The sequence below is a fragment of the Etheostoma cragini genome, chromosome 9 (assembly GCF_013103735.1).
Source record: "Etheostoma cragini isolate CJK2018 chromosome 9, CSU_Ecrag_1.0, whole genome shotgun sequence".
NCBI lineage: Eukaryota > Metazoa > Chordata > Actinopteri > Perciformes > Percidae > Etheostoma > Etheostoma cragini.
The window spans coordinates 5,680,598-5,693,203 of record NC_048415.1 but is presented as its reverse complement, the minus strand read 5'-3'; the positions used below and the strand labels follow the sequence as shown (position 1 = coordinate 5,693,203).

At 40.6% G+C, this 12,606-nt stretch overlaps 1 protein-coding gene across 3 annotated transcripts in view; it reads left to right on the top strand.

Annotated features, from left to right (window-relative positions):
• syde2 (synapse defective 1, Rho GTPase, homolog 2 (C. elegans)) overlaps positions 1 to 12,606 on the top strand; it is a 45,838-nt gene that overhangs the window by 27,354 nt on the left and 5,878 nt on the right. For all 3 annotated transcript variants that reach the window (XM_034881054.1, XM_034881056.1, XM_034881055.1), the window contains exons 5-7: positions 2,351 to 2,477; positions 11,330 to 11,511; positions 12,312 to 12,543. In XM_034881054.1, coding sequence (XP_034736945.1) covers positions 2,351 to 2,477; positions 11,330 to 11,511; positions 12,312 to 12,543 — 541 coding nt within the window. The remainder of the gene's footprint in view (positions 1 to 2,350; positions 2,478 to 11,329; positions 11,512 to 12,311; positions 12,544 to 12,606) is intronic.

Sequence of the window (12,606 nt, the reverse complement as noted above, 5' to 3'; positions counted from 1 at the left end):
ATAAGAGTACTGGTAAAAAGAGACATAAAAAAGGATAGTAGCCCACATACTACTCATTGGTACTACTTAAAAGATAAGTATAAGATGCACACGAATGTTGTGACATGTTATGAATGGATATGCACTCTTTTTTGTGACTAGAACAGACATCTCACCATTGTGTTGGTAAAGGTGTAAAAACTTTGACTTGACATAAGTGACTTCCAGACTAAAGCCCTTTTTATACATTAAATCAGTATAATTGCTGTCTGTTAAATGAATATCTTTTGGGCTTCCAAACACAAGTCTTTGCTATGTTAATAATTAGTAAAATTAGTAATTCTGTAATGGCTCTTTACAAACATGACAGAAAGGCAACAATATTTGGGCTATATGTGGCATCTGGCACAGACAAGACACTAGTTTTCTTACAGGTTACATCATTAAAATATTAATAAATTACAAGAACAGTTGAAGACTTAATGACAATAAGCATGAGGGACCCTTGACTCTGCTCTTAGTGAATCCCTCTATAACTTATCTCATTAATTTCATAGTCTGTTATGTGCAATTTAAAAATGTAATAGCCTACATTTTTATTGTAGAGTTCAACGGTGCTAAAGCATCGTTAAAAAGTAGAAGATGTAAAGTTGTGACTCCTTGAAATGGCTTACTGGATTCATGCAAGAAGAGTGTTTTTCAAATTAATTATTCTGGTTATTCTATCTCTGCGTAATAACACACTTTCTGTTATTGTGAAGTATTCAATTTGAACTTGATCAACGAAATGTACGCCTAGGTGTTGTGCTGTGTGAAAATATATCCTATCCTAATGAGAGGAATTGTGATGAACATTTTTCAACATTTTCAGAGATTTTTATTTATCCCAAAAACTTTGGGTTTAATCGAGAAAGATATTGGCACATTAACGCAGCCTTACTTTTGTTCTTTTGTTGTTGTAGTCCTGCGCTGAAGGTATGCTCTCCTGTGACATGTTTGAATGTGGGATAGTCCTGAATCATGCCAGAAGTAGTTCTGGCATTTTATCATGTAGGTGAGAACAGATCATTATTTCCCTGCTGTTGTTGAAAAGAAAAGAGAGTCATGTTTAAAGACAGCCAACAACCTGGTGAACTGACTTTGATGGAACACTCAAGAGCATTAATGCGGTCAAATGCGCTTTCCTTTCTTTCCTTTGATGTCTCTATAAAGTCTTTAAGCTGATCCCAAACCCCCCGAAAAACTGATCCCATCAATGGTTCTAGAGTCACTGAAAATTCACATTCCTGTCTAGGGAATTCGTTTGGTTTGTGGTCATTGTGTCTGCCTTATTCTGCATATAGGTCTTGGCTGGTGCTGCCTGTTGTGTTGCCCGGCAGCCCCAGTGCATAAGTGCAAGCCCTCTTTTTGCTAACAGCTGTTCCACGCCTGTGCTCGGCTCTCCTCCAAACCGAGACTCTTTTTTTTCTGAATGGACTTGTTGTCCATTGTGCCCAGTGACTTCTGTTTACTCTCACACAAAGGCAAATCCCTGCCTAATCTGTGCTCCTCTCTCCCTGTCGTGTGAGGTTTAGATAACACTGGTCCACTCGACGAGGAGCGCTCACAAATAGTTGGTCTGGTGGAGAGACATAGTGCTCCTACGCTGGAGCCCGGAAAGGCCAGCAGTGTGCTTGTGTGTGTACAAATGTGTGTGCATATTTGTGTTTGTGTGGAAGTGGACCCAACCTGCCATTCACAGCCCACGGACTTAACACGTTACCGGGGCAACCACACCAGTTGGTCTGCTATGCCACATACCAGACAGACACATGTAGGAGAAATTATGGTATGTCTGTAACCAGGCCTAATCCCAACATAACAAGGAGAATATTGGTGCCAAGTTTCAACTATCAAATGTCAACGTCTGGAGGAAATTGTTAAGAGTTCGTTTAGGTCACTCCGTGGAGGCTTAGTTAAAGAAACATTAATATTTCACGGCGGAGTGCTTCCATTTTTAATGCTGAGCTGTCAGCCAGGTTTTTAGAAGAGCTCAGTGTTCATCCAGTCAGTCATACAGATGTGACATTTTCATCACTCTTCAGAGTGTAGTTTGTCAAAACATAGCAACCATTCTGTCTTTTATTCAGTTTTGAATAAGCAAAGTTAAATATACAATATCTAATATGTTGTCAGACACCAAGGAAGCTGCCTTTTGTAGAAATAAAACAGATTAGAGTTTTGTGACACGTGGGCTCTCTGTGAAAGTAGTTTTGGCTTCTGGCCAGTGCATTGTTTGAATGCAGTCTTGATCAATAGCGTTGTAAAAGTGTCTGCCTCTCTGTCAAATGTTTTGTTTACTTGACCTTCTTGTGTGCTTCTATGTTTCCAGGTGGTGGGTCTCTACCGTCTGTGTGGCTCTGCAGCTGTGAAGAAGGAGCTACGCGAGGCGTTTGAGAGAGACAGCTACGCCGTGGAGCTGTCTGAAAACGTGTATCCTGACGTTAATGTCATCACAGGTGAGCTGATCACTGGTAACAGAGGACATAAGGACAAAGTCACTCAGCAAATTAGGAATTGGTTATTTAACTAGGTAGTTTTTCCAAAGAGCCTTAGTGTGTCCCTCTTGTCCTGCACTTCATTGAGATATTACATAATACACTAAGTATACAAAATTGTTTATAATTAGGTTTCCCATGAAACAGACGGAACAGATGATCTAAGATCAGATCTATTTCCGTTATCGGATATTCCACCGATTGTTTTCTAGATAGTCAGAAACTAGGGAATTGCTTATCACAATCTCCCAGAGCCCAAATTAACATCTTCAAATTGCTTGTTTTATCCTGAAAAAAACATTACACTTAAAAGATATCAGTGCAACGCAGGCTCCCCCTGTGGAGTGTGCGCCCCGCGTGTGTGTGTGAGCAACATAATTAACTAAAATCAAGGTAATCTGTAGGATTTGCAGAGAAGAAGAGATACTTAATCAAGACAGCAACATTAATAAAAAAAAATAGAATGTTTCTCAAATGGAGTCCATATTCAGTATTGATCCAGTCCTTTACCCTATTAAACGTGTCTGAACTCTTTTGTCCTCTGCTGATAGGTCACTAAAGTTAGGCACGTCTAAGAGAAGAGTGTGTGTGAGTTTGCTGTTTGTTGTAAAGCATTCCAGCTGTCAGCTAACAGTGTAGACCAGTGCCCTGAAGGCAGGACACACACAAACAGGACACACACAAACACACACACAAACACACACACACATATAAGACCATGTTGTACATTCAGGTCATTCTTTCTTCTTCAGGTTTGGGATTGAGACACGCTTATAGACATGTTTTAGTAAATGCAAAGTACTAATAGACTTGGGCACAGAGTTTTATTGTCCCAATGCAGCGCTGCAAATGTTATGTCCCTCTATGTATTATTTAAAGGCATTAATTTAGATGCTACTCAGACTCCTGTGAGTTGCAGCTTATTTCCACTTCGTCGCTGTGAAATAAAAAAATGGAAACGGTGAGTTACAGCACATTACACAGTCTTCAGATTACAAAAAACAGCCGTGTCATTGGATTGAGTAATGACTCCAGCAGTGCGACAGATGAGGGGGGAGGTTGTAGAAAATGACCTGGTCATGATTTTGTTGTTTCTCCCACAAAAAGAGGAAGACCATGGAAACCCCTGGGCATTGTAGGAGCTGCTGTTGGTTTTGGGAAGAGGCCCTGTATAGGCGTCGTCCTATCATGCCTGCTTTGATCCACATGCATTCACATGGCAGGGCAAAGAACACAGTTAACAGTTGAGCGGGTTAGGAAAAAAGGGCCAGCACTAGCGAGGATTGTTGGTTTTTGCTCGCTGCCTAAATTTGCTCCAACAAGCGAGTTGCTGTTGCAGATGGACCTGAGTGAGTGAAACAGGACAGGGAGAGGGGGAAGGGAGGCAGATGATGGGTTCACAGCGTGTGCTGCAAAAATGTTCATCTGCGAAATCATCATGGTTTTTTATTATCATTCTTTCAACATACTTTCCTGAAACAATTGGTGAAACAATGCCCATTTATTGACTTTATTTAAGTTGTTTTGCCAGTATTTTGAATTGTAATCTATGTTTCAAGGAAGGCCTTCTAACTTGAATTCATAACTGAAATGAAACGGCCCATTGTGTTATGTTGTCTACATCTTTCAAATGCAAAAGGCTGATTAAAATTGAGTCTCTGCAGTGTGGAGTCAGACTTGAGGCTTGCTAATGAGCGGACAGCATCGTATGAGCTAAGTGGGCTGGCGTGTCACACAGCTAATTTAAAAGCAGAGGTAGTGAAAGGGATTATCCAGAGATCAGAGATCAATCCAAAGCTTGCAAAACATGCTCAGTGTGCGGCCTGACATTGTTTCAAATCCCAGTTCACTCAAGAGAACCAGAAAGTTGTTACCAACACGCTATGGAAAAACAAGACAAACCATTTTATCTTCTGCAGTCTGTGTTCAGTAAACACTCTTTCTGCTGTGTACTTAATCTGTTCATGTGGGACACTTTAGAGGGCGGTCATAAAAAGAGTCTGTTGCCAGGGGCGTTTCTAGGATTTGAGGAAGTTCTGGGCTTAGCCTGGACCCATTAATTGGCTTGCCTAACTTCCTAATAGCCAGTGCATGTTTATTTTAGCTGCCCAGTTTGTAGATGTTAGTTAAATAGCACCAACATTTGGCCTAATCATAACTGGCCTAGGAACCAAATTGTATGTGAATGTGTATGCCCCTATTTCTACCTTACTCTGAATCAATGTACGCTGGGAATATCTTTATGTGAAGGGAAACAGATTACAATCCAAGTATAAAAACATAATGAAATATATTGAAGTAATGCTCTCAGGCATTTTGTATTTCTTTCAACTATTTATTCTCCTTGGATCATCTTTTCTAATTATATTCGAGTCAGCACTCATGTAGCATAGGCATAATTTACTCATCCCTGTTTTGCATCTTTTGTTGGGGTTGTAACCTTCTTAAATGTGCATATGACAGTCATTCACCTCAATGATACATTACACATTTTAATTTATTAATAAACCCCTGGTAATATTTCAGATGTGCAAGCAAGATTTCTGCTCATGTTCCAAACTTTGTGCACATTCAAAATATACCTCATCCCATCTGTGTTCTCTGTTATTTAGTGGAGTCTTGATATTTTAATAGATGATAAAGGATTAATAGGCTATTACAAGAATAAAGTCACTATGTCTCAGATAGTAATCCACCTGCACCATCCCCTGCTTTGCATTACGTGATTGCTCTGACAGACACACACATAGACATCAATCCATCTTAAGGTTAGCCTACTGTACAGTTGCTGGTTCACAAGTAGCTAATGCTAATGCTTGGTCCATAACGTTAGCTAATTCTTGGTGGGTAACATAAGATTACGAAATTGTTCAAAATGCTCAGTTATTTTTAGTATGATTGTTTTGACCACGGTTAACAACTCTTGGCTAACCCACAAATGGTAATTTAGCTAGCTAGTACACCCCTGTCTGTAGGCGTCACTCTCCCGGAGCTGCAGGGCTTCAGTTGGGATGAGAGCTGACAACAGCCCCGGGTCCCAGGGCCCCATCCACAGTCAGCCCCCAGCCAGCTAGCAACCAGTCACTATCATTACAGCAATCAAAACCCGGTCAGCACTTAACTCTGGTGCTGAGGACGCTAACCCAGCCACCCAAATAAGAACAGTGGCCATTTGTAATCTTACACCTCTGTTAGCATTACCGGTGTCCATGTCCATAGACATAATAAAGATTTATTATATATTTATTATGTCTATGGACACTGCCTTGTTTGAGTCTCTGGTCTCCGATTGAGACAAAGTTTACAGAAGTGTCTGTACGCCACTACAAGGGCTGTAACGATATGCAATATGAAACGGTAACCGCAACACTCAGATCCACAAACCTGTGTTGCATGTGACAAGGCAGAATAGCAATGAATCGCAACACATCCCTTCCAATTCCCAGAGTTATCCTTCCCATCCAGATCCAATACAACCACATCTTTAAATTACTATTAGTATTAGTCCTTTTGGTGCCTTGTCAGTTAAATTTCTAATCAGGGTATTCAATTGTTGTTTAAAGTGCTTCTTCTTGTTTTCAACTGCTTTAATTTGCATTCAGTTGTTTGCCTTCTTAATGCTGTTGGAGAAGAAGTTTTATTGGAGCGGGACTTTTAGACAGCCTGAGTAGCCATTTTTGTTGTCATAAAGTTGTAATACATTAGTTGCTTAAATTATCAAATTATGTTTTTCTTTCCGATAAGAGAGAGTCCTCACTCAGTCGTTCACTGTTTGGCAGTTTACTTTACGATATCAGCAGTGCCAAATAATAGCAAAACCACAGTCTCTTACCTAAAAAAAAAAAAAAAAAACTTTATTTATTTATTTTGGATTTCACACCGCTTTACAGCTCACTCTGGTTGGATTTAACAAATACACAATGAATCACTGTGGGAAACGTTTGGTTTTACAGGACACAGTAGCAACCCTAACTAATGATTAAGCCCTCAACTCAACCTGCTTTGGCCTTTGTGTGGTAACAAAGCTTCCAAAGTGATCCAATGATGAGGAACTTCCATCCAAATATCTGTCCTCTCTCCTGGGAAAATGATACCAGTGTCCCAAGCCCTGTGGTCGTGGTAGCACAGTTATTGATCCTTGTTTGAGGTCTTCTAATTTGCCTGGCCTGACTCGTCTTTTCCATAGCCTAGTTCCCTACTTTGCCCCCCACCCTCAGCAGTACACCAGTGAAGACATGGAAAGTCATTAACAAGTGCCCCCTTTGTTGCCGAACAAACACAGATGGTATTTGGCTCACGCATGGGGGATTAGCTGAACCCTGGGCCGTCCGGGGAAGCAGACAACCACTTTACAGAGAGCTGCAGGGCAGTGTAAGTGTCAGAATATTTTTAAACTGCAGGTCACGAATTGTAAAGACATATTTCTGATGATCAAAGTTAGGACTCGGGGTTCACTCGTTTTGGGGTTTTGGGGGCTAAGGAAAAGTTCAAGAAATTACAGGATAAAGCTTTACCGTGCCACCGGATAAGGCAGAGGCACACACATCTCCTCTGGCCCCCCCTAGTGCTGTGGGGGCGTGCAGGACAGCAGTGAGGGGGCAGGACGGAGAACAAACCCCCATTTGTTCTCAAGGCGAGGCGTTCACTGCAGCACTGACAAGCGGAGTGACCTTCCGCTTTGTTTGAACAAGAGGTCAAAGGTAGAGCCGTGCACCAGTGAATTGTGTGCCTTGTAGTATTTGGTGGCACATTTGGAACATTAAATGTCTGAATTGATTAGAAGAAAACTTTTGCATCAACATTTTTTTTGCTGCTATAATCTCGAGCTTTAATTGCATGCTTTGATGCTTTGATTTAGGGGGTTGTTTTTCTTCATCTCTGAGCTGCTTTTGATTGCAGTTCGGTGTCAGTCAGCCATACGTGTGGGTGGAGATCAATATATGTATGTGTTCTTCCTGTCTCTGCTGGTATAAAGCCAACCCCAACAGTTTAAATGTGAAAGAAAAGACACTCAGTGTGTGGTTGTTGTCAGCTTGGCTGTAAAGGAAAGTGAAGCACCTGTAGGGGAAGCACACCTGTTCACCCCTAAGTACATGACCTTGTGTGTATATGTGGGTGAGAATGTGTGTGTGTGTGTGTGTGTGTGTGTGTGTATGTGTGGATTGGGGCACCAACAGGACACAAAAGTAAACACTAGTAACTGACTCACAGCAGGCTAATGATTTACCTGAATGGCTGTATTCTCCTCACTTTAGACAAACAAAAGCACATGAGCACAAGGTATGACTGACTGATGTGTTTTTTTTGTTTTTTTTTATTAAAATAAAAACAGCCTAAACACACATGGTAAATCTGATATATTGCATGCGAGGCCTGCAGAGGATGTTTTGGTTCATGAAGCAGTGGTTACGTTAAGAAGTCCTGCTTTTGTTGTGTCTAGATAATCTGCCTCACAGCACATCCAAGGTCAGAGGCTCCACCATGCATGAATTTCCATTTAAGGCAAACAAATGACAAATCAAATGGTACCTATCTGCATTTTAGTTGCACACTCGCTTTGCAGATATGAGGATAAACATTCTTTTACTTCCAGACAGTCTGTTTTTCCGGTGATGAAACAAGCAGATTATTATTATCTCAGGCACGTTTAAAGATTTACAACGGAACGCTGAGGGATGTTCACAAAGCATTTCTTTGTAATCAGATTTAGAAATCAGCATGTCTTGAGGGGTGTTAAGGAGAGAGAATGTATCTTGTGTTTTCGTGTCCTTATCACATTCTACTCATACCAGATTCCATACCAAACGTGATGAAGATAAATGATAACAGATGTGAATCAGAACTGAAAACAAACGTGAAAACATGTCGGCACAGATCCTCTACGCTGGCTCAGAGGGTGCAGGGGTTCAATTGCAATTTCAATTGGGTTCAATTAGGGGTTTGATTGCAGAAACATTTAATAAAGTTTTAACTGCATGTTTGCCTGAAGCCGTGTTAAAGTCTGAATATCTGCCCCTGCTGCCCCTATAGCTGTCATTGTGTTGGGCTACCTAAGGTATGAGGGCTGAACTGTGCTTGTTTTGGTAGCAGTTGTTTTTCTTCAGACAGAGAAACTACTACCTGCCTCAGGAATGCACAATATCTCTGTATTTGTGTGTGTGTGTGTTTGTGTGTGTGTTAAGAAGGTAGCTGGCACAAAAAGTACATTATCTATTATTTACCTTTTCTAAATGTATATATATATATATTTGTGTTTGATCAGTTTATGTAACTGCAGATCTAGGACCTAAAAACAGTTAAATTTAAGCTTTATTTTAAAACATTTGTCTGTTTACGTCACAAGATAATTGGGTGATAGAGCCACAATGCCAGTTAAGAATAGACTGCAAAGATATAAGCTTCAGGCTCCCTTAAAGAGCGGAGTGGGGATTTACAGGGATTAAAAAGTGAGGGTGTTAAAGTTGTGCCCTCCATTCTCCTTACTATGCCTAAAGAGATGTCAGCGGATTTACAGTGACTCTTTAGTTTGCTGTAAATAGAAGGCGTGAGTCAAAAATCCTCGGGTGTATAGGAGGGGAACAGGGATGTAGAAGTGATAAAGTAGGAGCTCCTATTTAAAGCATCCTAATCAGAATCAGTTACAAAAGCAGATTGTGACTCTATTTGGTGAATTTCTACACAGGATGGTCCTTGATATAGATACAAATGTTTTTTTTACCTGCTTTTACACTCAAATATACATTTGTTCTGCTCTCTAGAAGCAATCTATTGCAAGAATTGTTACACCATAGTGGTGCAAAGGGATTTTGTATTTATTCATCTTCTTGCAGTTTACTGACACCTGCTATGCACCAAACATTATATAGCAAATCTATATCCAGCTATTCAACTGATTGATGATAAGGCATGTTGGCTATGCAGAAGATAAATATTAAAGTAACTATGTTAAAATAACAAATATTAATGGCTAACAATTATCAAAGCAAACAATTATCTAATATTATTTTATGTTTATAAGCAGAACATGTTTTTTTTTATTTGGATCTCTTTAGCTCATTGGATAATCTTCAGAGAGCCAACATTAAAACAATTCAGCATTTCAACAATTCATAAACAAGTCAACACATGATTGTCGTTCATCTTTATCAACATATTCAGTGCATGGGTATGAGCTTGGATAGCAATGAGCTCAACTGAGTGCAGTAGAACTGTAAACCATTAAAAAAAAATTGGCTGTTTAGGAGTAATATGATGAAAAGTAAACACACTGCCTTTCTGTGAAATATAACTCTACTGCAGCAGTATAGCACATGGATACTGTCAAACACACAAAACCCAAACAGATCCAAGACATTAAATGATAAGCATGTTAGCACAAGCACTTGGTGTAGAAAGCAGCAATCTCTGGCATCTCAGTAGAAAATAAGCCTTTTGGATAGAGTCGCCAAGTTCCATAGGTGTGGACAACAAAGGCAGGAAATCTCTTATGCTGGCTTAAAATGCATGTTTGAGGCTAACAGCTGATAAGATAAGTGGCAGAAACACTAGGTTGTGGAACACAAGCAGCCATAGCTGCATGACTTTACCAAAGCCAATCAAACAAACAAAGCCACCTTGAAGCAAAATGATTGGACTGTGTGCAGGTGAGCTTGCTTCTGAAATGTTCAAGAAGCAGCAGCGTTGCAGAACAAAACTGCTTAATTGCATTGAGTGTGTTGGAAATTTGGATTCAGTGTGGGTGAATTAGTGTATGTTGAGTACAGTATTACACATTGGGTTTGCAGCAGCACAACACACATGAACTGCTTGAAATGGCTCACAGGCTTCATACCTGCTGCTTGTTAGTCTTCTGTCATAAAAGTCTGTCAAACATTTTGTTGTGAACAAACAATGTTGAATCCCTGAAGTACTCTTAAAGTTGCATTTGGGACAGCAGACACTTATGGGTCCTTTGCATCGCTGAATGTTTGGATCAACAGCATGCTTCATTTGAAGGTGATTTTATCATTCTATTAGTCTTTTAAACTTATATGATATAGCGTTCCTCTTTACACACACACATATAAATATATACACACACACACACACAGCCCCAGCCCCAAGCTGTCTCGGAAAACTGATCCAGCTTCATGCCAAGGGCAAAGAGAGCAGACCCTCACCACAAAGAGCTGTCACAGAGCCTTGCTTATTCCCGTCCTCGTCCTCATCTGATGAAAAAACATGGCAGCTATATTTCAGGGGCTTAGTGGAGACAGACAGCGTGGGTTTCATGTTTTTCTGTAGTTTTTTTCTGAATCACAGGTGTCAATATGCTGTCACAGACAACAGGCCCCCCCACCACCACCACTTTTTGGCTGCCAAGTCACTCCCGACACTAGGCGTCAGGTATCTCAGCGGACGCCACAGGGTCACCGGTTGAAACAATGGGACCTTAATTTGCAGCCAAGACCTAGCGCCAGGTTTAGTGGTGTAAAAGAGAGAGAAAAAATGAAAGACTTTCAATTCTCAATGACAACTCTTCATAGGGATTTTTCAGGTAGTAAAGGTCTAATAATTTGAGCGCCCGTTTCTTTAATACTTTGATTCTTTCACAGTAATTATACAGCACCTCGACCCGCTTTGGATTCACAAAAAGACTTGGAAATCTCACTTTTTTATAATATTGAACCTTTAAAGCTATCTGTTTTTTTGTGTGTGGGAAAACTGATATGCTGCAAATAACTTCATTACAGATATTGACTGATAAATTTAACATCCATTCACTACCTTGCTGCAGCAGTTTACCTGATGCTCTATTCTCTTTCACGTCTTAGGTGTACTGAAGGACTACCTACGGGAGCTACCCTACCCTCTGATCACCAAGAACCTGTATGAGGCAGTGTTGGAGGCCATGGCCACAAGGCCTTTGCGGATAGGAGCAGCGGGCTGCGAGAACGACCAGGCTGACTCGGAGCACACCGTCAGCTTGCTGGACAACCTGCCAGATGTGGAAAGGGTGAGGACGTCAAACTGTACATCTCCCCGCTGGCTCTGAAAGTCTTCATAGTGCTGGAATATGGTCACAGACGTGTTTGTGAAAGGGATAATTGTGGCACAGATAATGATGGTCATGATAATAATGCTACATATCACTACTGTTTAACTTCTGTTATATAGACTTTTACATCAGGGGGATATTAGTGGTGGCATACCATCCACAAGCATTTACCAGTATAGTTTTCTCTACACCATTCCGTGTCCACTATTTTCAGATTAATCATAAATGACACAAAATTAAATTCATAGTAGAATGAATAGTAGAATATAGTATAGTAATAAACATATTGGCCAATATTCTTCTTTCTTTTTTTTTATAGTTTTTTAGAAACCTTCCCCATTTTTCCCATGAGGAATAATAATGTAAGGGTTCTCCCTTGTTGTCCCAAGCAAAAAGATCTAGATTTCCTGCTTTGTAACATATATTAAAATCTACGTGAGTAAGTACAACAATGGATAGCAATGTAGGATTATCTTAAAATATTGCCTTGTTTGTTAAAACCTTTTTGCATTTCTAGCATTTTACTGCTACACATAGCTTGTTAAAGTAGATTTTGCAGTGCAGCTCTGTTTCTGCCAGTGGTATTACTACAACTACTAATCATAATAATAACATGTCTGTGTGTGTGTGTGTGTGTGTGTGTGTGTGTGTGTGTGTGTGTGTGTGTGTGTGTGTGTGTGTGTGTGTGTGTGTGTGTTTACGTGTGTGTGTGTGTGTGTGTGTGTATGTGTATGTGTATGTGCGCGTGTGTGCATCAGGTGACACTGCAGAAGCTTCTTGACCACCTGAAGTTGGTAGCGTCCTGCCAGGAAGTGAACAAGATGACATGTCAGAACCTTGCGGTGTGTTTTGGCCCGGTGCTGCTCAGCCAGCGTCAGGAGGCATCCTGCCACACAAACCGAGTCTTCATTGACTCTGAGGAGCTGGCCAGCGCGCTGCACTTCAAAAAACACATCGAAGTCCTGCACTACCTGCTGCAGCTCTGGCCTGGTAAGCGATTGTTAAATTGCAGAATATTTTCCTAAAGGTCTACCGGGTATTCTGGTTTGAAAC